The 26,570-nt window shown below is 38.4% G+C and overlaps 1 protein-coding gene across 2 annotated transcripts in view; it reads left to right on the forward strand.

Annotated features, from left to right (window-relative positions):
- CYP7B1 (cytochrome P450 family 7 subfamily B member 1) overlaps nt 1-26,570 on the forward strand; it is a 126,053-nt gene that overhangs the window by 91,013 nt on the left and 8,470 nt on the right. Inside the window, exons 1-5 of one of the 2 annotated variants that reach the window (XM_071804075.1) lie at nt 9,901-10,113; nt 12,258-12,394; nt 18,741-19,337; nt 19,783-19,989; nt 25,990-26,168. In XM_071804075.1, the coding sequence (XP_071660176.1) occupies nt 9,938-10,113; nt 12,258-12,394; nt 18,741-19,337; nt 19,783-19,989; nt 25,990-26,168 (1,296 nt within the window). In that variant the 5' untranslated portion in view covers nt 9,901-9,937. Of the gene's footprint in view, nt 1-9,900; nt 10,114-12,257; nt 12,395-18,740; nt 19,338-19,782; nt 19,990-25,989; nt 26,169-26,570 lie in introns of those variants that run through there. The other variant, XM_065831397.2, reaches the window with a different exon arrangement.

The raw sequence follows: 26,570 nt of genomic DNA on the forward strand, positions 1-26,570 counted from the left end.
AACCAAGGTAGAGCTACAGCTAGGAAAACCTGTTACCCAGGATTCCTGCCTACCCTCAAAACAAAATTCAGAATGGCCAGTGCAGCCTTTGACCATGCCTTTGATGCACTCCTCATCATCCCTATGATATCACCCATTGTTTATGAACAATGGGACAGCATGTAGGTTTTAATATGACATTCAGGACGCACCCCATACCTGGCTTCTTGGTGCAGCACACGACGCGAAATATTTTCACGATTAGTCTGAATAGTAAAGCTAGTATTGACTTCAGTGAGTCCATGTTTTGCACATTTCTCCATTGGTTTATGATGCTTTTGATATTCACCCTTTGATACAAAAAAAGTCCATTGTACTTGTAAGACACAATGGCTTTCAGTTGGAACAAGGAAAAATTGCAGAACCTGACTGGGTTCCAAATATTCAAATACTGGAACAATGGGAAGTACATGCTTTTGGATTCGGGCGTACAGATGAAAATAAGATTGTGAGCTGCATCTATAGTCTATCAGAGGTGGCTCATCCCAGCAGGGTCTGATGTCCAGGGCATTCACTAGACCGAACATCTTACATCAACTTCACTGGCAACCTGAGTTAGAGGATTTTCAGACTTCTACAGACCCAGCCGTCTTCTGGCAAGCAATATTAAGGTCCTTATAGGAAGAAATCTGAGGTATTTTTGTCTTTCCAGCATGAGTTGTATGACAAAATTTGAGGTGCAAAGCTGCATGGGAGGGCAACCTTGAGTGTATTCTAAAAAACTGCCCACAGCCTTGGCTTTCTGTACCAGATGCATGGCTGTACAGTCAGTCTCGAAGGCTTTTCAGCAAGAATGGTGAATGGGTGAGCCACCTGGACACAGTCCCAAGTTTGCATCCATTTCTGCACAGTAATATTGACATGGATGAGGTGTCCTGAATGTTCATCCCTTTCTTTGGCTGCACCCTCTTTCTTTACATTAGAACCTGTAAAGTTCATTATCTCCCCAATAGAAATGTTTTAAACTCTTAAGATTTCATAAAACTTTGAAATTTCTATTAATTTTGTGTCCTGTGTATAGACAGCTGCCTCATCTGATGTTTGGGATTCAGCAGTTAGTTATGTGCATTTTAAAACAGGTGCAATAGTAATCAGTTGGAATCGCTGGCTGGAAAATATTGAACGTTTCTTAAATGAAATTTCTAATTTTCAAATTCAAACCTTTTACTTGAAGGAAAACAGAAATTAGTGTTACCTGTCTCAGGGAGTTTAGATCTATCCTATGCTCTTGAACTGAGTTAGGAAATTATGCAATTGGATGGTATCTGTTCGGGGTTTGGTTTTGTTTGTGGTTTTGTTTATTTGGTTTTGTTTGTGTTTTTTGTTTGTTGGTTGGTTTTTCTTTTTGTTTAAAAAGGTAATCTGTTTCTGTAAATCTAGGACAGTCTTGGACTCTTCAGAAATATGATCCTGTTATAACCCAAGTATTATTTTGTGCAGGAAACAACATAGGAAAACAGTAAAACAAGTATTAATTTGCAATTGTAATGTCTCTGATTACAGTCCCCAAGTTGACATTTACTCAATTTAATTAAAGAAATTGAGAATTGTATTTATATTTTCTACTCCATCTTTCACAGCAGAGGGATTTAAAACATGTTCAGAGCTATAATGTCCCAGATACTGTTCCATCTTACGATCTTCAATTAATAATACTTTAACTCTCTATGACTGCAGAATGAAAATATATTCTTGATTTACCTAAAACTGGAATTAGTTAATTACCAAAAACCAACAAGGATGTTGTACATTCCAGAGAACTCACACAAATACAAAGCCAGGAGCTTCGTTTAGGTTTAACCCTTGTGCCCTTGAACACAATAGGGTTTACATAAATATTTAAGAAGGGCAGCTGCAGACCAATTAAAGGAATATATTTTCCAAGCATCAAACCATTGTTTGCAGACAATGCACTGAAGCTCTTAAAATAATACATATTAACTCTGTTACAGGATCAGCAGAGTTTTATGCTCAGGGGAGGGAAAAGCAGATGAGAGCACCCCAGGGGGAGGTTGGGCAGAGATTGTCTGTAAGACGCAGGACTCACCACCCAGATCACAAGGTGTCTGCATGAGAGGCTCCACAAATCCACCCAAGAAGGAGAGGGCAGAACCATCCCTCTCATCAGGCCTTTCAGCATCCTAGGAAAAGCTGTGGGCACGCTGAGAAGGCTGCAACAATCTTCTTTCTGGTATTTGCTAAATAAAATGGAGTAACAGCTGTTTTGTGGGAAATATATGTATTTTTTTTTAATCTTTAAAAAACAAAAATGTTTCAAGATACCTAAGCATTTCCCTCATAAAGAGAGGTCTAGGTTCAGGCTAGTCTTACCCAGAAATGCTCAGTAAAAGTCTGTGCTTCATAGCCACTCACTTCAGACTAGATACTCAGTGGGATTGCTGTCACATAGCATGTAACATGAATTGTGGAAGGGCCCTGCTCTTATGTGTGGTAATACTACCCAGCCCTAGAAAAAATAAATTCACAGATAATCAGGTTTGTTGCCCCCTAATTTTGACAGCTGAAGTTAAGGCAGGGACAGGACTTACCCAACTATGAACTTTGAGAAAGTCTGGCTTGAGAAAGTCCTCTTGCTACTGCAGGCAGAGGCAGTGCCAGAGCAGAGCTCAGGGGAAAAGGAGAAGGAGGGAAAGGCTGCAAGGGAGGTTTTGGAAGAGGAGGAAGGATGTGAGGAAAGAACGTAGAAGAATGTCTAGGGCGAGGGAAGACAAGGAGAGATTTGTTGCAATTAGTGAGGAGCAAAAGACAAGGACTGCAGATTGCAACATGCTTTCTGCTGAAATAAATCACCTATAGCCTCTGCTGAGAGAATTAAAATCAGTTCAGATGGAGAAACTGAGATGTCAGTCTAGGCTGGTGACAGGAGATAAGACAGGAGAGAATGAATGTGTACTGGATTGTCCAGTTACAAGCCTGTTTCTCTGAACATGTGCAATAGAAGGAAGGAAAAAGAGAAAAAAACACAACTATCTGGGAAGAAAGTATGTGTAATACTTTGAAAGCAAGAAGACCTGCTAATAGTGTATCCATCTTACAAACATTAAGGCTTTTGAAACATCTACCTGAGTACACTATTCAGTTGCTGTTTCTCTGTGATATATGCACTAGTGGCAGGATTAGTTACCTTCTCTCAGGATATCATTTCACCTTCAGGTGTTGTTTACAAGTAGGTGGACTAAATAAGGTACCTGGGGTATTTTTGTACTTACTCAACTGTTCAGACTATCCTTTGGAATTTTTCAATACATTTTCAAGCAAAACATAAATGCCTTGACTGTTAATTCTGTAATATGATTCATGAAATGTCTGACATCTGAAACTCATGGGGGGAGAGGAGGGGAAGTGCTTGCGGGTCACCATGTGCTGCATGTGCATGACAATAACTGTGGGAGTCATGAAATTGTTAATTGAAGACTTCATAACTGCATTGCATCCTTTTTTAAAGATCAAATGTAGACATTTTTATTCCTATGAAGCTATGCATCTGCAGATTTTAAGACAGAGGAAGTGGCCCCATTTGTCTAGTTAATTACCTTGATAAATCAGAAGTGGGCTGCTGGTATTTGAAGATGATGTGCATAGTTGACGGAGCAAGCAAGAGAACAGTTTTTTGCAGTGTTCTGTTGTTAGCCTACAGTGATATAATGCACTCAAATCAAAAGGGTGGTACTGATGCTTATAATACCACCATGGCTGTAACATCGGTGTTGTACTGCAATGAAACTAAATATTGCAATAAAACTAAATGTTTATGTTACTGTTACAAAAAAATGCAACACCACTCAATTTTTCTGATAGTGAAGTTACTCTCTGTATATATGCGTATGTGTGTGCATATATAGAAATAAGTATGCATATATACACATAATCTGTGTTTATGTACATACAGAAACATGCATTCTGAATGAACTGTGCTTTTTAGAAATGGCTGATATTCCCAGGAAGGGGAAATAGAGAGAGTGATTTTACTGGTACTAGTCAATCCAACAAATTAAGATGAATTTTGCAAGGTGCAGTGTAGACATACACTATAGAAAGGCTGTTCTTACCTCTATCTAACTCAGGAGAGAACAGGTGGGTACAGGCGAACAGGAGAGCGTGGTGAGGAAGCTGGACAAGACCCACCAGCAGCTCTTACACGTTCTCTGTGCCATTGCCTGATGTCTGTGGTGCCAGTGGTGGTCAGGACTCAAGAAGGGACTTGACTGAAGAGGAAACCAGGAGGACGATATTTGGATTAAGAGTATAGTGCAGGAGGTGAGAGCAGAGGCTCCCTGGATTTGAGTAGGAGCTTAGTTTGAGAAAGAAGAGTGGGTGGGGAAAGGGGCTGAATGGTGGTGGCAGATCCATGGAGGCACACAGAGAGGGATGGGCAGTCAGGGTGGCAGTGGGAAGAGACATGACAGAATTAGGGAAATGTAGGAGAGTCATCCTCTCTTTGCTACCTAAGCGAGCGACTCTAACCTGTCTGTATCATTACTAAAGACCAATATTTCCAGAAGGCCTTTTCACTCCCTTTCTCTGCTTTTCTCTATAGTGATTACAGAGAACTTAAAAAATATCACAAACTTTTGGACAACTCAGTTACATGAAATGAAGGGTATATTTGCATTACCTGCTTTTCTCTAATGAACATCCTGCATTATTCAGCATTCATACAGTTTTGTAGGAAATAATATTTGATTTTTACATTTTTTTCACTTCTGAAATTATATACTACATACTCAAAGAAAATACAGTTGCTACACACAGAAGATGCAGTATCTCTCCATCTGAAATTCTGTTCTCTTTCCATGTTACCAGGTTTTTTTAAGCATGATGGTGTCCCACCACTGTTTCTGAGATTTCCTGAATTTATTTGTTTGCTCTTTATTACATAAGGAATGATTTCTGCATGTTTGACTGTATTTCTGTGGGGAGTGCTGACATTCTTATCCACACTTCACTTGTCATTTCTAGGCCAGACGGTTAATATGATTTCCTACTATGAGCTACTTACTGCATACAGTTTTAACATGTGTTGCAGTGAGGCAGTATATTAAAGTGCAGAAATGGCTTATGAAAGAGATGGATATTAGGCGAGAGTCATTGGGTTCTCTTAGGTAAAGTCAGTTAACGGGCAACATAAATATGTTCCTTATAGTAGTAAGAGGAAATACTGGTGGACTTCGTATTCTTATCTCATCCTTCTCACATGAGTACAGGAGAAAAAGTGTTTCTGCTTGTGGATAATACCAAAAAAGGAGCGACTGAAAGACCGCAAAGGAGGGATTAGCATTCCAAATGGTGAACTGGAAAACACAGAGAACTAATCAACAGCTTCTGGACAGGACCACAACATTTTCTCTGGGAAAAAGCTGAGGGCTGTAATGGTTCCCAAGCTGGGGTTTTATCAAGACGGTGGTGATTTTGCACAGAAAACCAAGTTTGGGCTGGGAGGCAAAGTCAAGTGCGTTGCCCTTGAGATGGAAGAGGTAATTGCTCTGCTGAGCTCAGTGCAGGACTCTGCAGGAAAGAAAGGTGCAGGTGAACTTCAGAAAATCAAGAGAGGAATGACACAAATATGTAGAGGTCTAGAAAACAGTTATCAGGAAATACTGGGAGAAATTGAGGTTATTTAACCTGAAGAAGAGTAAGGGTGAACATGGTAAGTACCTTTAAATACATTAAGTGCTCCTGCAGAAGTGAAGGGAATCATTTATTCTCTTATCCTTCGCAAGCAGAATGAGAACTAGTGAGCTGGAGGTATGACATGAAGATAAAGGTTATATGTGAGGAGAAACTTTCTGGTAATGAGGACAGATTGCTTGGGGAGACTGTAAAGACTCCTTTACTGAGTATCTATAAGAATAGCATAGAAAAATATGAGAGAAAATATCAGTGCACAGCACCCTACCCAGGATATGAGACATGGAACAAGTAGCCTCTCATCATCCCTTCCTAGCCTATTTTTCTTTGATTAAAGCTGAATTAAGAAAGGAAAAGCCCTTGGCTGTGCAAGTGATCTCAAATATAAAACAGAATAACCTTGGTCTAGGTCCGGGAAAGTGTTGGGTGATCATGGCTGCTTTCACTGACCTCACCCAGAGCAGAAACAAAGTAGGATTTCAAGGGTGGGGCCCTATACCCTGAATCTATATTAACTTTAAATATTGCTGAGTTGTTGTCACATTGGCCAGGTCCTGTCTTTGCCATGACTTCTGTCCTGGCTGTTATGAAATTTTACTTTACATTTTGCATAGGATTTTTCTGGGAATTTTCAGCCTCTGATAAAACCTGAACCAAAAAGGTTTTTTCAGTGGGTTTCCATTTTTAAACTGTTCTGACGACTTTCCCACAATGGTATTTACGCACTTTTTGGCTTTTTAGGCAACGTCCCAACCACTTAATACAAGTAGTGGCTGAATTCGTAGATGTACTCTTCAACACACAGGTTTGAAATGCAGTAGTAGAGGTGATATTTAGAATGTTGACCTACAGTTGTTCAGATAATGTAACCTAAAAAATGGCAATGGAATATGATTTCCTAGAGAGCGATACTTCAGAGCTACTGAACGAGTTGTTGAGTACTGGTATTTTTTTATATTTGGGGATGATGCAAACAAAATTACTAGAAGATAGGAAAAAAGAAGAGGTTCTTGTGATGAATTGATTACAAGTTAGAGTTCTTAACAACAAAAAGCTTGTGTGCTTTTACAGGAAAAAAAAATAGTTTTAAAAAAATTGAAAGTAATTTTATTAAAATCCCAGGAGTTCTTTACATGAAAAACTTTAAACAAAATTATTTCATTTTTCTGTAGGAAAAAAAAAAGAAAAAATCACTACAAATATTCACTGGTTGGTTTGTTTTCATCAGCATTGCTCCCAGTTTGTCTCACATCGCCACTAGAGTCTGTCTTTGCTGTACTGCTCTTTTTGGGAGCACAGATAAACTCTTCCCTCCTTGGTGTTCTCAAAAGTGTATTTGCTACTTTTTTCTCAATGTTTTTCCTTTTCTTTTACAAGTGATCTTTATTCTAATGAAAAAGAGGAGATTATCAGTACCAAGTGTGAAATCACTTTACCTAGTCAGAATTATAGGCGATGGCAGAGTGAGTTTTTTTCCATCCAAGAGCTCTTGTTTCTTCTTCCTCACTGAGTCAATCCGTGTCTGCATCTCTCTGTCAAAACTTGTCCTGATGCATCTGTTTACTCCACATAAGCTTCCAAGCAGTGATCAGGTAGGCGCAACATTTAGTCCTTACCTCCATAGGAAGTGTTTAAGCTGAGAATTCAAAGGTAGAGGACTGTATATTGCTAAATCGCTCATGTGGCTTGTTCTACAAGCAATGCTGTTTCATAGTGCATGTATTCAACCTGTGAAATTTAGAGTTCCAGGCGATCACTGAGGCAGATAGTCTAGATGGGGTATTTAAGGTATGCATACTTTTATAAGTATCAAAAAATGGTGTTGTGGACAAATATTTGGAAGATAATATTTTTTCCTGTGCTCATAGATAGAAAATACCTAATGCTATCAGCAGATCTGGGGGGAAAACTGTAACTGCTAAATTTAAAAAAATAGAAAGATAGACTTGCTGGCTTTCTCCTGTCCTAAGTTTCCTTTGTTCTCTCTCTCATAATACAAGAAGACACTCTAGACACCACATTTCTGGGGATTACCTTTCTTGGGGTTGAAGCCTTTGGCCTCATTCTTTTCCTCACAGTTAGAGTGTTCGTAAGCCCCTGGAAAGACACTGTCTGTCATGTCTTGTTGCTTAAATATTGTGATCGAGCCTGTGAATAATCTCAAACTGCTTTGACATGTTCATAATAGCTTTTGTTCTACTTCTGTACCCGTCCATTTCAATTCCTTAAAGTCCCCCGGCACAGCATGTTCCAGCTTGGATGGGGTATGCGACAGTTTGACCAGAGATGCTATGAGAAAATCAGACCGATACCTTTAATTTTTTTTGAGGGTAACTATGGTTTGGAAAGTTAAAATGGCCCCTCTGTGGCAAACAGTATTGTTAGACCCTTTTCTCCCTGGCTTGCATGGTTTTTTTTCAGCCTTTGGTGAAAGTTGTTGAGAAGTGGTCAGCTGAACCGGCGGTGCCCCACAAAGTGACGTCTTCATGTCGGGCTTTTTCAGCTGCGCTGTGTGCAGCGAGGGCTGCGTTAGCACCAGATGCCAATCATACATCACCAGTGGATTTGCAAGATTATAGGACAGGAAAAAAGATGAAGGTTAAGCACAGGGCACAATAGAGATTACTTATGGTAATGAATTGTATAATTTTTCTAGACAGATCTGGATTAATGTTTATCCCAGGCAAGAGATTACTGTATGTCTGATTCTAGTTGTAAACAGACATTATTAAACAGAAGGTTTATGTTCATGAAATGCGACTATGGGTGTTAAAGCACTTATGATTTATTATGTGCAAAGAGAAAAATTAACCTGTTCATCTGCTATAGTACAAGATGCGCTGTGGATTTTTGCATAATTTGGAAGGCATCTGCTCCTTTGGAATACAAATAACCAGTGAAATGAGGAGGATTCTCCTCTCATTTACGCTGAGCCTGTGCCCTACACTGCAGAGGGGTTGAAGTGGTTCAACCAGCAAAAGAATAGTCTCATGTGCTTTTATAAAGAACAATATTTCTAGGAGAGATAATGTTGATGAAGTCAATTTGCTGGTAAATCTTCAGGGTATTTTCTTTACAATTTAAAAAAATGTTAATGTTCAGAGAGCTTAGCAAATTACCTTATTTGGGCTTCCCAAATAATTCCCTTTCAGTAATTGAAAACATAACGTTTAGAGACATTGAATTAAAAAAATGTATTTTTTAATCTATTTTGCACATAATTTTTGTTGTAGCCAATTTTTTTCCTGCCTTGTTGCATCACTGCTGCTTGGAATAAGTGAGACATAAGCACAACATCCACATTTTTTGATACTGCCTTACCTCAGTATCTACATAATCACACCTGAGTGACTTCTGTGTTTTGGATGAGCTGAAAAATCTCCCTTAAGGAAATTGTAAATAAACACCAAAACTTTCCTTCTTTGATGGACTAAACATTGCAACTTCATTACCTGCTAACGATGAAGTATCTTTTCCCTGTGAAAGCAAAGAAAAATTACAGTTATCAAAATCTGTTAATTCTGTTTACAGGCTGTATTTGTAGCCAGCTGATTTTTGCATAATGCCATTTGAAATTATCCATGTAACAATGATGGATGATACAACGACGTTGCTTTCCCTCCACTTTGTAACTGATCTGTCTACTTATAGATTGCATTGGACATGTTGCTGATGCTTTATTTGCAAAATTCACTCACATAAGTGAGAAATGTGTCCATGAAGTCTCGCTGACTTCAGAGAGGTTTCTCAGATAAGTAAAGATATTCCTGTATATATGCAAAAACAGCCCAATCTGTAAAAAGCAGAAATGTGGAGTAAAAAGGCCCGGGAATATTACAAGGTGTGTTAAATGAATTAGAATTCAAGCAGTTAAACTAGGACTGAATAAAACGTGACATGGTGAGGTGTTCTGAATGCTTCAGTTAAAAATATTGCAATCTTAAATTGCCATCAGAACACTTCATATTGTTCTTTTGTATTTCTTAGCTGTATTTTACATTTTGTACAACTATATATTGTATCATGAGACATGAACATTTGTAATACTTTGCCTAATTATCAAATTCCACAACGGCTGTGAAGTGTGAGTCCAGAGTTAAAGTTCATACACGAATTAATTAACCAGTAAAAGTTTCTGTGGGCTTTGTTAGTGGTTCAGTGTAGCACCTGAAGGTGTCAGGAACCTCTGGAGGTACCCGGGATGTGGGTGAGAGTCCTTCAGGCAGCCGGGGTCAGCTGAACTGTGCTGATGAAAAGTTTGTGCAGCGAAGCATTGTATTTTGGGAGGTACCAGAATATCCACAGCGCTCTTTTCCTTGCTGTGTGTTGGCAGACATCTATAAGTCATGAAGATGACCTCCATCTTCCAAAGAGAAGGAAAGCTAGAAATGAAGACACATTTCTGTTATCAGTCTGCTGTGGGTCGTAAGTTGAACTGGTGTTATATTTTCCTCTGAAAGCCGCGTAGCCTAGACATGGTATTTAACAGTGTTAAGCTTATTGCTGCTGAGCTAAACATGTCTGAAGCGAACGATGACCCTCACGTCTTTGCGATAGCAAAATGTCTCCCTGATGTGATCCCGCAGACTTGGAGCATTAAGTTAATTTTCCCGTGGATTTCTGAGCTGCCTCCTTTTTACCCAGCGGAGAGCTTGTGAAGAATACAGCTTCTGACCGAATGACAGAATGTGGAGGGTGAAATTAGATGCATTCAATTAGAAGATGACAAAAAGCCTATCTAAATATTTGTCAGGATGCTACTTACGGGTCGTAGTGTCCAGCCTGGGAAGTGAAAGGAGGCCGCTCTCAGGACCCAATAGTCAGGGGGGGGGAAAAATGGGTAAATCATTCAGATTCTTTACGGGCTTGGAGGGGATAATTGAGGGTATTGAGTGGGCTGTTATGCCTCCTGGGCTGGTGATCCCTCTTGTGTAATCTCAGATTAGTTCTTTTCTTGTATTCACTTAATACAGAATTAACCGTTAGAAAGTTTTCTGGAGCACTGGAGTAAACAGTGGTGTTATTAGACCACTAGAGAATGGATAATGCAGTGATTTATGTGAGGTATTGAGAAAAGAGGGGCTCCATCTTCTCCAAAAAAAAAAAAAAACCACACACCAACACACTCCCAGCACCAGAAAACAAACAAACAAAACCCTAAAGCCACAAAACCCAAAGAAACGAAAAAGCCAGGGCAAACCTGTCAGCTGTGAGATTGTCTGGTTTGGACCATCAGGTTTACTGGTTTTCCAGAGGACAAAAGCATGTTCTGGAAAACTAACTTTCGGAATAAGTGGTCAGTTAAACAGAAAGAGATCAAGATATGCAATTGATTTGGACACATCTCTTCATCTGTAAATTAAATTTATAGCAACTTTTAAAAGTAGGAGAGTATATCCTTGGCTTGTCATTTCCTCATGAGAAAGTTTTAATTGGGAGAATAAAAAAATTAAATCCAGCATATCGTGTTTACCTTTTTTTCTTTTCATTTCTGTTATAGGAGTTCAAGAGAGTACATGACTATGATAGGGTTAATCCAGCTACATAAAAATCCATGCTGTGTATGATAGTAGTAAAGCTTGTGATCCCTTGATCTTTGATTAGATCCAAGCTAGTAAATATCTTGTGTTTAATCAGAATGAGTTGTTCTGCATGTAGTATAAGTCACCTTCACAGATGGGATGTAGCAGCAGAGTTGCTCGTGAATATTTGTTTTAATCCTTTCCAGAGCAAGCATGCTTTATGTTTCTTTGTTGTAAATCAGATTCAAACAACTAAAGACCAGCAGGAAGGAAAGACATTTACTTGCAGTCAGGAATAGGGCAGTGTAGGAACGTTTTTCCTTTTTGAAGAAAAGTGTAACTTATCAGAATCTTAAACAGTACTTTATACTCTTCCATAAACATAACTAACACACTGTGGCTGCTTTTTTAGACTGGGATGCAAATATAATTATCCAGAATTTGATCTTAAACTCTTCATACACGTTTCTAGCTTAGGAGTCTATAAATATACGGAGGTTAAGATTTATTATGGTGAATGTTCAGCCTCTATTATTTTCCTATATTTTAAAGATATTTAGTTAGAATGGTAACTGTTCTTTGTGCTGGTAAAGTAGAATCCTTCAAACATTATCTGTAAGGCTATGTTTTTGTGTGGTATGTCAGCGTCCTATTTACCTAAATCTGTCATAATTGCCTTCCAATACATCTTCTTCTGACAAGCCAAATATTGAAAATGAGAGGTCTCTTTGCTGGGAGATTTTCTACTGAATGTCATTTTTCTGTGTTCATAACTTGATGGTAATAACTGGACGACCTGTAGTTAAATGCATCTCAATTTCTCTCACTTATTTTTCCTAATCACCACACAGAGCCTTTTGTGCTCAGAGGTGTGATTAGATTTAACCTGCCATCATATCTGAAGAACTTTCTGTACAACATATTATACATTGCAAGGATTATATATGTAGATGGTGGGTCTAAGTGTAATATATAAATAGATATAAAGATGAGTTGCTCTCATGCCGAAGTTAATTCCTGATTATTGTTTTTTTCTGTTTTTAACAGGAAGGCTGGAGAGCCCCCGCTAATAAATGGCTGGATTCCTTATCTTGGGAAGGCTTTGATTTTTAGAAAAGATGCTTACAATTTCTTACTGGATCAGCAAAAGAAACTGGGAGATATTTTCACTGTACATATTGCTGGTGAGAAATATTTTAGTATTTATCATGTTTTTTTCCATCAGTGAAATTAAATATGAATTCAAATGTTCAGTTTATAATTGCCCTTAACCAAAACTATTTTTGTGTAGCATAGGCCAATAAAAATGACTTAAATTCACATGTATTGTATTCATAGTAAGTCTCCATAGGATATAATTACCAGCATGTCAGTTTATGTACAGCTATAGGTATATATGCATATTGACAAAATTTTTCGGTATGTAATGTATGAACAAAGATTTTACCAACACATTTAATTGTGTATTTTTTTTTTCCTAAAGAAGGGAGAACTAACATCATCTTGACACTGCACAGAAAAATATCAGATTAAATTTAGAAAACACTTAAGGAAAAAAGTGCAGAATATGTTCTCACACATTTTACAACTGGTTGACAGGAACACGAGGGAATGAATGACACGTTGACTCAGTGATACAATCAGGACTGGAACACAGAAACTTCCCATTGCCAGCCTCTTACTCTGATCATGCTTGCTGAAAATAACAATATAATAAAGTATGATATAACCTTGCTGCTTTCTGTATTTATAGCTATATTACTACGCTAGCTCAAATATAAACAGTTGAGTGATTTCACGTAGACACTTAACTGTAAAAGAAAAACATAGTGAAACCGAAATCTTGAATGAATCTTAAATATATTAATTTACATATATAGAGAGGCACACACACAGATCTACTTTTACTGAAATAAATTTAAAATCCAGTATTTTCCTCTGTTCAGAAAAAGGCAAACTCTTATTAGTACAGGTGGATGTAATGGATCTTTTGGCCTTTTACATGTTGATATCCTTGTTCAAATTATCAACCTGACACTTAAATCTCTCTCGATTTTAGCTATTCTTCTATTGTTAGGGAGTTTCAAATAAAAATTTGAAGTATAAAGTTTACTTTGTAATTTCATGGCAGTAGCATTATCTTTAATATTTCCATATAAGTAATATTTTGCAACAATTTTTTTTTTTCCGAAAGTCAATTAATTTAATTGCAAGCCGTATGTTTAATTAATAAAATTTTTCTACCTCTTACCAAATGTGTTCTTTTTTTTCGTTTGAAATAACATTTTTACTGCTGTTAAATGTGTGAATTTTTTTATTCATTCAGGGTTTTTTTCTTTGGAAACCGGTATACTCAGATTTTTTTACATCTTGAAAGTGAGTTCAACACATTACAAGACCAGCTTTTGTTTAAATACAGTCTTTTTTATTGTTAATGTACATTCACACTATCTACAGTCACGGCTTCTTACAAATACAGATTAATAATTCTCATTCAAAGACTACCTTAGTACATTCATAAAACTAGATACAGTCATACTTCAGAATCCTTAATATGCTTAATCAAACATTTATTTCTCTTCTACCTCTTCAATATTTTATGCAAGACTGTGTAGAGATTTGTGTGTGTAAGTAATCTATGATTGTAATTTAGTTTCACAAATTTCTGTTTGCATACTAAACAAAATTCCATTTCTACTAATCTCTCTGTGTTCAGGTATTTTGAGGAAACCTTCCTTGATAAAGACTGAGGTAAATGAAGTGAGTCTTGGATATCATTTCAGCCATATGCAGGGAAATCTTGGATTTTTGTGAATTTTTCAGAAAAGAGTTCTCTTTTTTTCAGTGTAAAAATACTGACCATCGCGACTTCACTAAGGAGAAACAGTTTGTCATCCACAAGTCAAGGAAGAACCTGAAGCTAGCTAGTGCCTCCAATCATGCCCTGATCTGAAGACGTACAGGATTTCTATATGTCTTACTGATTTGACAAAGATGATGTTTATTTGTTCAGCAAACGTAGTGTAGCCTGTTGTATGTGGACTATCATTACTTCACCCCCATGGTGGGTGACTGAAGGTCCTGTCAAAAAATTCTATCAATATATATTGTTCTAATTATTGGTTCTCAAACTAGTTCATTTGGAAAATGCGGAACGATGCTTGGAGTTTCTGGCGTTGCCCCGTACCGGTAATGCGATTTCGCTGATTGTACTTTCCCATGTGATGAGCAAATGATTGTCATCCCTAAAAGTCGCAAGGGACATGGATGTCATCTTAATAAAGAAATTAAAAAGCACATCTTTCTATGAGAAACAATGTAAATTCCTGACCTGTCGCAGAAAATAGTTCTCTAATTGGTTTTGTGTGGTGGTGCAGCAGAATCGTTTTCCCCAAACGTCACGCCGGCGAAGCACCACTGTACATCATTGTCAGCAGTTCAGCAGAATCTCTCTAATAAGAGGACAATTACGTAAATGTGATAGTCTTAAAAAAAAAAAAAAGAGAAAAGAAAAGAAAAGAAAATAATAAGGAGGGGAGAGAGTGAGTCTGTTGTGTTGAGATGATTGTACTTCCCAGCCCAACCTCTGTGCTTGTTCAGGGTCAGCAGCACGGGCAGACAGCTAGGTAAGGACTTAAAGAGCTTCAAAGAGTCTTGTCATTGTTTCTCAGGATTAAACTTTGTCTTCTTTTCCTGATAAGTCATTAGGAATGATACTGAACCCTACAACAGTCTCTCTGAGACTGTCTCAACTTTTAATAAAATGTTTTTTTCACTAAGCACACTTGCCTTTTCAAATGCTGCTGCTAAGTCATTATTTTATTTTAAACGAAGATACACCTACAGTGACATATCATGTTTTTCTCTCTTAGGCAAAAGGTAATTTACAGTAACTCCTTACCAAGCTGAAGCCCGCTGCAAGCATTACTGAAATAACATCCATCATTAGATGGCATCTGAAATGCTTGTCTTTCATCATTAGCATTAAAAACCTCCAGAATGCATTATTAGAGTAATTTCTTAACTATCATACAAATACTGGCTTCTGTGCTCGGATTTACCAAAGTTGACAATTTTCATATTTTCCACATCAATCTTCTATTTCTAGGAGACTGTATGAACCAAATGGAGATAACTAGGCTATTTGCAGCATGGGTGTAATGCAGACTAAAGGACTGGATGTGGAAGTATGGATTCTCTCTAGCCATATTAAACAAAAAAGTCAGAGAGCTGTTTACAAAAAAAAGGATACATCTCTTATTTTGACTTGTTTCTACAGTACTAAATAAAATAGCTCAATGACTTAAACTACTGGGATTTGGAGTGTGACATTTCTGTATGGACATGTGTATTTAGTCTTTTGTGTTGAAGGATTTTTTTACGATCTAACAAGGAAAGGCTTGGTCCCCAGTGGTTTCTTTATAAATATCTTCAATATTTAAGGCTTCCTGATTTGTGGAGCATGTGATGTGCCTCCACTTTTGATTGATCTGGCATTTACCTTTACCAATACTCTGATGGAATCTCATGAGCATCAAGATTTTGGTTCTGTTTCAGAAAAGATTGCGTTTAAGAGATAGTTCTTGGCATTAGCTGCAGTGGGAGGGGAGGGGGGAACTGTATTTCAAAATACCAAATAACAACTGGAAACTTTATGAAATATTTGCATTTGTTGATCTCTGACACCACCAGGGACAATAAGTGGGAAGAGACCTGATCAGGGACAACGACAGGATTTTAAAAAGCAGAATTAAGAACCATATTGACACTTATAAAATTTGAAATCATAACTTGAGGTGAGAAAGTTTGTTCCAGTTTGGATGTTTGCTGCTCAGGGTAGAGGAGGTGTTGGGTCATGGTTCTGTAATTAGCAATCTGTTCCTGCGTGGAGGAGACCAGGGTAACCGGTGTAGCCGCGTTGTGCATCTGCGTGCGAGTATGATTGTAATTGCTAAAGGCTCCCATAACCACTCTCACAACAACTTACTAGCTGCAGTTAATTAGCTCTAGATTTTAGTCCTTTTCTAATTAAAAAATGTAAAATTAGATTCTCGGTGAGGTACATAAAAAAGCTGCCATTGTTATAGAGAGGTTCCACTTTATAGACCTTTGCTAAATGCAGTCACAAAAGTATTTTGGTTTATGTGTTTATATATATTGTTGACTTGCCGTGATGTGGTCTGGAGCCTGAATTGATTCTACAAAATGAATTCTATTTTGGTACATACTTACATTTTCCTACCAGGAACCTGATGAGAATAATAAAAATCGGGATCTGTAATATTCTGTTTCTCAGAGGTTTGGGTTTTTTTTCGAAGTATGTGCTAGTGTTGAGTGGGTTTTGATTTTAAATTATTGCTGAAATAGTTTGTTTGTCTGAAAATTCATTTTCTGAAAATCATTTTCTTACTTAAAAATGATAAGAATTGATGTGCGCTTGCTAAGTGTCTGATTAAAGATCACAAAGAAACTCATATTTTGCATCAGAAATAAGCAGATGGTGGACAGATGGTTTAAATTAATATTAATTAAAAATCTTAACTTAAATTGTTTACCCTGTAAATGCAAAGTTAGGAAGCCAGCTTTCATCTTTAGGGTTAATAACACTCCAAATCTATTTATTAAAAATTGCTCCAATGGGCATTCTTTCCCAACTTTGATTGCAAAGATGGTAGCCTCAATAAAGAGCATGACAGTGGGTGAAAGCTGGAAAGAGAGAGGAATTCTAGGACTCCTAACAAAGATCCTGCAGAGTTTGAGACTAAAAAATTCCTGTCAGCCTGTGTGATCTGGGAGGGAAGAAATGATCAGAAAATAGGACTGGGAATTCAGGATCTCTTTTTCTTGACGATTTCTTGATATATTTATTCTTGAAAAATTTATTTACATCTATGCTTGATTATATTATAGTAAAGCAAACTCTACAAGTACCTTAAAAACCTTTGCACGCTGTTGACAAGAAAAAGGGGATCAAATTCTGTGTCGATTTATCCCTTGTGTTTCCTTACTGGTTCCCTGGGATTGCAGTAGATGTAGTTGGTGGGGAAATTATGGCACCTGGTAATTGCAGAGGAAGTCCAGAGCACAACCAGATTTACCATAGAGCACTGTTTGTATATACAAGTCAGAATATGGAATAACTGTGATAATTCAAATATCACTATATGGTAACCATGGATACTTGTTGACATCTTTAGTGGCAGTGACTACTTTATCTCAGGACATCTGTCACAGAGCCAAATTTGGTCCTCATGTAAGCATGTAGCGTTCCCATTAAAATCAAAAGAGATTTGTCCTTTTAGTGAGAGAGAATTAGTCTGTAAGTGCTGGAAGCTTTACCATTTTCCTGAGTTTGTAGCTGGGACATTTTGCAGAAGATGTGTGCATTTTAATGGGTACCCTTTTTCCCTAATGCACCTCTCCATTCAAGTTAAGAATCAGGAACTCTAAATTAAGATTTAACTTGGGCATTGTCTATAAAGAGTTAAGATTTAACTGAGCTTTGAGAGTATTAGCATTTTGATTCATGATAGTTCGCCAAAATGCTCTTCTTCAGTAGTTGACTTTAAAGAGGAATTGAGGGATTATTTTTGGCATAGGCAACTTGAAAAAACATCAAACGTGATGTGATCCTGTCCCTCTGTACAAGCAACTGAAACTGCAGCCGTGTCAATGCATTAGTTACCTTGGGAAGGGTAGGAGGTTGTAAGTGCACTCTGGCACAATGCGTGATGGCACCAGGACAGCGTATACCCCAAACTAGCACTCATGTTAAAAATGACAGCCTGCTCCATTGTAAGCTGCGTCTTCTAAATCAAATCCTGAGGTAGTTATTTTATGGACACTAAGTACATTCTTAGCAAAGACGTAGCAAAACTTCAGGGGGAAAAAAAAAAAAAAAAAGAAGCAGATTTGAGAGAGACTTTAAATGTTGGGGCTTGCAGAGTGCAGCTAAAGCAGTAACTGGCAGATATTGAGTCTCTGTATTATCTGCTTGAAGAAAAGCTGCCTGGATGGCATTATTTCCACTCCAGCCCACTGCCTTCACTTTCCCCCATGCAGGTGGAACATGTGTGTTTGTCCCTTTCTGCTAATGAAAACATGCAATTTTAAAATGCTGCTACAACTCCATACTGTATTTTCATGAATTATACCAGAATAATAAATTATTTATTCCGGAGTGCCACAGTTGCAGGTCATGCCCTACTGTTGGCAAAACCAGTAGCTCAGTCTATGTGGAAACGGTTTCACGTTAATTTAAAAATAGCCATGAAAGTGTACACAGGTGATATCTGCACCCAGACAAAGAGAATCTAAATAAAACTTGTTCAATCTTCCTTTGGTTTTTCCTTTTATCTTTTTTTTTTTTTTTTTTTTGGCTTTGCAGATTTCTTCACAGGTCTTTGCTTTGGGGATTTTCTGTGTACTTTTCTTCCAGACACTGAGTGGGCTTATTTTCTTATTTACTTCTGAGAGTGTCACCAGACTATAAAAGTGCACGTCTCTCATTTTTTCTTTTCTTCTATTCAGGTAGATACATTACCTTTATCATGGACCCATTTCTATATGTTTACGTCATCCGAAATAGCAAGCAACTTGAATTTCATGAATTTGCTGATAAAATGGCTTCCAAAACTTTCGACTACCCAGCCTTGTCAAACGGAAAATTCCCTGATCTCAAGGAAAACCTACACAGAATCTACCAGTATCTACAAGGCAAGCCTTTGGATACCATTTCTGACCACATGATGAAAAATCTTCAGGATATATTTGAATGGAAATGCTCACAAGCAACAGATTGGGAAACAGAAAAAATGTACAAATTCTGCTGCTCTGTAATGTTTGAAGCCAGTTTTGTAACACTATATGGAAGAGTTCCTGCTGCAGATGGCCACAAAGTTATTAGTGAAATCAGAGACAAATTTATCAAGTTTGATGCCAGCTTTCCCTATTTAGCTGCAAACATACCAATTGAGTTGCTAGGAGCTACCAAGAAGGTTCGGAAGGAGCTTATACATCATTTTTTACTTCAGAACATGACAAAATGGCTGGGAGGGTCAAAAGTGGTCCAAGCCAGACAAGATATATTTGAGAAATATGAGCTGCTTGGAGATTATGACAAAGCAGGTAGGAAACTTAAGAATGATTGCTTGTCTAAAATAAAATAATTTACTATAGACCTTTGAAATAAAAAGGCAAAATGGCGACCTTGAAATTTTTTTATGTTCTTTCTAATTGGCTAATGATAAAATGTTTTACTCTGAAACAACCCTCTATGATAATTGATTTTTTTTTTTGTGCTGAGGTGGTAAAACAAGATACTTAATGGTGATAATGAGAAAGATTATAACTGAGCTGCATTTCCTCCCCTTATTCCCCCCACCCCCCCCGACATTACATTTCAAACTATTCTCATTAAGCAGAAAATTAGACTTCAGAAGCCTATTGGTCCTCATTAGCATTCACTGATCCTTGGCTGGGTCTGTGTCCTAACATCTTTTAATTAGCACACTGCAAATCTAATCAGTGTAATAAACGCTATTAATCTTCCTTTTCACTTATTTTCTCCCAGCACATCATTTTGCCTTCCTGTGGGCCTCTGTGGGAAACACGATTCCAGCTACATTCTGGGCCATGTATTATCTTCTGCGGCACCCAGAAGCTCTTGCAGCGGTGCGTGACGAGATTGACCATTTGCTGCAGTCAACAGGTCAGGAAAGAGGGCCCACGTATAACATCCACCTCACCAGAGAACAATTGGACAACCTGGTCTACCTAGGTAATTTATTTTTATCTGTTAGGAAGAAAAGAGGGGCTCTCCCGGCAAATTCGGTTTATCACTCATTTCTGTTTACTGAGAAGGTGGAGGACACAGCTGCCTAATTGACATAATAACACCCATTTACATCAATTATAAATTATGTAGTTTATAGCTGTAGATACTCTCATTGCATGTAAACATTAAAGCCTAGGTAATTAACTATGCAAGGTATGCAAAAGGCTAAATCGAAGCTTTGCAATTATTTGAAAAAAAAGTTGATGCCTATTAAGTTGTTTGATTCTGAGCATCTGCCGAAGTGTTAATGCATTTCAAATACTTCTGTATGGTACTGCCAAGAAAGACCCTTTTCTGAAATTAAAGTGGGATGATGTATTTAAACTGCAAATGTAATTTTTTTCACAAGCACTTTCTTTCTTTAACAAAACAAAGAGACTTCAAAAGCAGGCTTCGGTTGAGCGATGCTTCCAAATGAAATTTAAGAAAGTAAAGCTTTGCGGAGTAGAAATGGTGTTTTCAGTATTGAAAAAAGCGCCTTGATTCAAAATAGGGAGCTTTAAGGGAGATACAGATCTGGATCAGGGGTTCAGAGTGACCATTGCCAGTGGCCGTTGGACATTATTTGATCCAGGAGCTGGATAGGCCTTCAGAGCACCAGCCACTGACAAGATAAATGTTAAAATTAGCCCAAGGGAGAAGAAAGGGTGTAGCCCGTGGAGCCTAATCTTTAAGGATCTGAAAGTCTCCATGAGTAGTGTCAGTAGGGTAGATAACAGCTGAATAAAAGTTTAAAGATTTAATATTCCTCTCTTTTTAAATTTCAGAAACAGTCCCCTGTTAAAACCGAGCTCACGTCTATATGTTTTGGTAGCACTTGTCTATATTTTCTGGTAGCTCATGACCTGAACTGATGTTCCACTCTTGAAGCTGTGTCAGGAGAGGGTGGTGGAGCAGTGCAGTCTCTGTGCCTGGTTTGGGTCTAAGCAATAGCTACCATTCTCCAGGACCATCCAGTTTGACCTATATCAAGACCCTGTGTTCGAACTTTTAATTCCAAAATTGAGTTTTATCCAGTTACTTTTTGTTAGACCGTTAATGTTAATCTTCTATAGCATGAGTCTAGCAAGTTGGTTTCATCTGGAGTCATGGCTGTTTTGGTGCAGATTTCTCTCTAACTGATGCAGAATGCTTTTGAAGTAGGGGATGTATTGGATGACAAGGACACTTCTGAAGAATAACATGACAATCTAAGGATTTCGTGTGCTTTTAAGGAACACAAGTAAAACTACTTCACATCAGAGTTAACATCCATCAAAAAATAAGAGAAAAGGGAAGTTACCAAGCATCATGAAGATCAAGAGAGAACACGTTTTCTATTTAGAGACTGAGATGGGAATGGCAAAGAAAACAAAAAACAACACAAAAAAAGGCACCCTGAAAGTGTAGGAATAAGGAAAATAAAAGCGTGTACTTCACTGAAACCATCTGGTGCAAAATGGTATGAACAGTTTAAAATATTAACTGTGTCATTCCTCTGCTGCTCCTTGAAATCTTGAAGTACCTTGATAACATTTGATTTATGTGTTGAGAGGAAAGTACCACATCCTACTTTGTAGTATTCTTGTAACACTTTTGTTAAATTTTATAATCGTGTTAAATGTAATGTGGTATGAACAGAAGCTAGATTTCAATTCTTGTGGCACTTAAGTCATAAAGGGCTGGATACTTTCCCATAAAATAATAATATAGAAAAAATCTGTACCATAAGAGAATTAAATTCATGCTTCAGTGGAAAGGGATGTAAATGTGTAGGAGGGACAGAGGTCCCCATTTGCATTGCTTGCCCACCAAAAATCCCCACGTTGCAGGAAGGCTGGGGACCAGCACTGCCCTTGCCCTTGCACCTCACCAACCCCAACCTCCAAGACTGAGCTTCTCCTCTTCCCCCTCTCCCCCTGTGCCAACCCAGGGCACAGAAAACTGGGATTTGTGTCCCTGCTCTCGAGTAAGCCAGACCAGGTGGGATTCTTGTACGTTCATCACCTTGTCATCTCATTCTTCTGTTTTAAGTGCTCTGATTCTCCGTCCTCTTTTTGGCCTACTATAACAAGAACCTTTTTTTGGATTCATCATGCTATGGAGAACATGCAAGGATTGCTAAAAAGCCTTTCTCAGGAAGCAACGTTGTTGTTATGGTCAGATTCTTTGGGTTTAGGGAACAACATGGCCTGATTTACTTCTAAATTCAAAACACAGGTATGTGATTTTTTTATTAAAAAGAAAAAAAAACTTTCAACCTTCAGCAATACTAGCAAATTTTGGCTCTGATTATTTTTTCCTGTGGCATTTCTGGGGCAGCACACTTTGTTTTGTCTACGCAAGACTTTTCCCGAAACTCAAATGCGTGTATTTGCGTGCGCAGAATAACATACATTATTAGTCATTATGGCTCACAACGGAGCTCTAATATGGTAAACGACACATGAGAATGGTCTGTCAGTTTTTATGGTTATAATGGAAATGCAAAGGGTAAAGCAGAGATATACTTAGTGCATATTTAATGCTAGGCGTGTTTAGTCAGTTCGTTTGTTTAATATTAGTCCATTCATTTATATGGTGAAGTATTCTTGCCCCAGGTCATTGCTGAATCCCAGATATTTCCTGCGAAAAGAGCACAGCTTGGAAATGTTTTGTACACAGGAAAGGGTAGGGACCAAAAAAACCCTAATACGGAGTGTGTGGTTGCATCGCAAATGCTAAACATTAAAAATGTTGGTTGTATTGAGAGAAATGAATATATTTCCTGGAATGGGCTGGGCAGTACCATTTAGGTCTTAGTAAGATGCAAATGTATTTGTTTCAGATCATCGTTTGTGTTGGCACACCGTGATGCCTGTGGGTAAATGAGCCCCCCCAAATATTTGCATACTTGATAGCTATTTTCCTACAATACACTCTAATAATTATAGTACCCTATTACCTGCTATGTGTTAGTGTAAAATTAACAATCCATTATGCACAATAAGTTTTATAAAACATTTACAGATAGAGATCATGTTTAATTAAAATTAACTTGCCTATGAAAGCCAAATGCACTTATGATTCGCAATGACCTTTTATTACCTGCAGTCCCTTGTTTTGGCTGGATGATTGACAGCTTGCTGTTTGGCTACCATGTTGTATTTCAGCTGACAAGACTTTTCATTTTAACTCAATTTGCCTGCCTATCACGAGCTGGTGGCAGGCCAGGCTCAAGTCACCCAGCTTTGCCTCAGCAGCTTGCTCTATTTCTCATTAGTACGCATTTATTCAGTGGAAATTGGAAGACAAATGCTTGAAGGCATGTGAACTAAGTATAGCAAATTAGGGTTTAAGGACTGAATATTTATAAGTATATTGAAACAATTTTTAAAAAAAATCTAGAATGAATTGGAAGCTAAGTGCTAGCTTTAGTATAAGAGAAATGAAGAGAGAAGTGGGAGGATTCTAAGAATAACAATACTATGAGAGATATCTCTTTTTTTTTCCCCTCTCCCTCCAGAAAATATGTAAAATCTCTCTGACAACACCTTATCAAACAACAGCCTGGCTTCTCTATGTAGCACTCTCACAGTGAAGTTTAGCATCTCATGTGTGTAAGAAGGGGGGGAAAAAATGAGGGTCATGTTCATTTGCTGCTTGGTTATCCCTTGGTATGCTTTAAATTGCCTTGTTTGTTCGGCACAAGCACAGAAACAGATGTTGCTCTACCATGCTGGATAATTTACTGTACCTCACGGTGCAGAATGGAAGGCCTCCCAAGCTACCCAGCTGGTCTGTCAGCAGCGATGGCTGGTGTCTGCTGAACTATGACAACTGCAAGTAAAGGCTGCAGTTTTATTGTGCAGTTGTCATTCCTCTCAATGTATAGCTTCGGCATTTGTGGAAAGCTGACTGTCTATTTTTTTAATGTGAGCCTGCGAAGCCGTATAAGCTCCATTCTCCTTTGTTGATCATAATGTGACTCATTACTTTTGTCATCTAATGATTATCGGCATGATCGCTCAGAGCGAGAGCCAAGCTCGCCTTCCGCACATAACTGGTACTGGAAGGTAAAACAGATTTGTCATTTACGATCTGACCGCTAAGCCACACTTTGTGCTCCATTATTGTGATTAACTTCTGCATAAGAGATGCTGCCCAATTGTCATTCAGGATCCAGCAGCAGGCAGGGACTGCCACGCTTTCTGGGACAATGTCCGCCAATAGGATGTGACCGCATCGCTTGGGCATTTAGACATAAACCTGCTATTTCTCAGCAGTGCTTTAATAATTTTTTTTTCCCTTCTTTCCCCCTTCCTCACTTGTTTTCTGGTGTCTCTACGTATGTCACTACCATTTCCAAATGGTGGACCAGCATGGAGTCACCAGCTTCATTTTCCGCAGGTCAAAGACAGTCTGGGAGTGGAGGCTGGACCCTTTCTTTGTACCGCGTAAAGTTTTGTTGCCAGAGCGCTGCCAGTTGAAATCTATCGTGTCAGGTGCCTTGTGGCTATCCGCAGTAGAGGCCATCTTCTGGAACCAGGGTTCTTTTCTGGCTTCGTCACCAACAAGCCGATTTGACTCTGCCTGATTATAGTAACGAAGGCAGTCCAAAAGAATATGCACAGACTCACTGTACGTCACATTGAATCACGGCGCTGGCCACACAAAGCTGACCGCAGCCTCATTTCTTTAGACAAATGCATGCTTAAGGAAAAACCTCCTGCAAGAAAGCATCCAGGGCCACTTTATTTGCTATGCATGCTGCACCAGATTTAATTTTTAGTGAAAGAACGTTTGTTATTGTTTTTTTTCGGTGGCATCTACACTGGGTAGCTACTCTCTCTAATAAACTAACCTTTTGGGTGCAGCAGTTACAGTGCCTTGGTGAGCACTTAAAGAAAGCTTATCTGATATCACAGAACATAAACGCAGACACAAATGGATTATTATGTGCAAATGAAACCCTATTTTAGGCTATTTTTCACACTGATGATTAGAAGGAATCAAGTCACATATAACAGCGCCCATACACGCTGGTGGAAAAATAGTCAGTTTTGATTACAAAGTGAGAGATGCAGACCTAGACAGGAGCTACATGCTGATATACATGCTATCAGAATGATTTATGCAAATTATGCATATTATTCCCAAAGGAATTCCTCCTCAAACTGCCAGGATAAATTGCCGGAAATTAGCCATAAAATCTGTCGTGCTAGGAGCAAAAGGTGAAGGCCACTGGGAAAGCAAGGACATTCAGCTTCTGGAGCCTTCCAGGATGTGATGGTGGAGACAGAAATCTTTCCTTCCTTAAGCCTTGAAGAACTATGTTTTGTTTTTTCTTGGCCAATTAAAAGGGTCTTTCTCTCTTAAAATTACCAGGAAAATAATTGCTTTTGTTCACTCTGACCATAATAGACACTACCATTTGACAGCATAGCGCATTGGAAAGAAAATAAATAAATTTTTAAATCCTCAGAATGCCTATGGAGTAACAAGCAAAATTATTTTTTTCTAACATATAGTCCTGCCATTACATGCAACAGCTTTTGAAAGGCAAGCTAAGTAGCTCCATGGATGCTTTTGCTGGTATTTGCTTGCAACGTCCAAAATATATGTAAATGCATAAAGTGTTTGTGTCTTTCGATTGCGTTGTTTCCAACATGATGCCTGAATAATGACTTTCCACCCAAAACTCGATGCTGCCTACAACCGACAAGATTTCTCAACACCATCAATGAGAATCACATCGAGAGGCTCAGTGTTGCGACTCCCCCCCTGCCCCGCGGGGTTGTTTATTGCCTCCTCCTGGTCTCTGCTTTATGTTTGGTTTGGTTTGTGGTTTGTGTTGTTTGTTTTTTTTTTCCTTTAGCCTGCCCTACTAAGCCTGTCGAGATGCAGCATCTGCAACCATGTATAATTTCCAGTCATCTCCCATATTTCTCATGCTTCCCCCCCTCCGCTTTTGTTTAATCGCAGAGAGTGCCTTAAACGAGAGTTTACGAATGTGCTCGTCCTCCATGAACATTCGCATCAGCCAGGAGGATTTTGTTCTCAAGCTTGAAGGGAATCAAGAAGTCGGTTTGAGGAAAGGAGACTGGATAGCCCTTTACCCGCAGATTTTGCACATGGACCCTGAGGTCTATGAAGATCCTAAGGTAAACACTCAGCTGGTGCTACTTTTCCTACTCCGGGCACATTGCAGCAGCCAAGCCTTTTGTGATCTGTGGGTTACATTTATTTTTTTTTTCCACTGCTGTTCCTTCTTGTGGAACAAATCTTCCTACTTTCAGATGTATTTTCTAGGGCCCTATAGGTCAAAGGATTCATGGCCTGAAGAGAGAAATATGGTGATGAGACTGACTGCGACTGCTTTCAAAGGAATTGACAATTGCACATTGACTACCATAAACTTTAGGCTAAATGTGGGGTTTGTTTGGCAGTGGATCATTTGATACCCAAGGAGGGCTGGATAATAGAAGGTGGTTTAAATAGCAAATAATGTGGGCCATTTAGCTAAGTGCCCCCAAAGCATCATTGACTCTCTGAAGCCCTATAAT

The sequence above is a fragment of the Patagioenas fasciata genome, chromosome 2 (genome assembly GCF_037038585.1).
Source record: "Patagioenas fasciata isolate bPatFas1 chromosome 2, bPatFas1.hap1, whole genome shotgun sequence".
NCBI classification, from domain to species: domain Eukaryota; kingdom Metazoa; phylum Chordata; class Aves; order Columbiformes; family Columbidae; genus Patagioenas; species Patagioenas fasciata.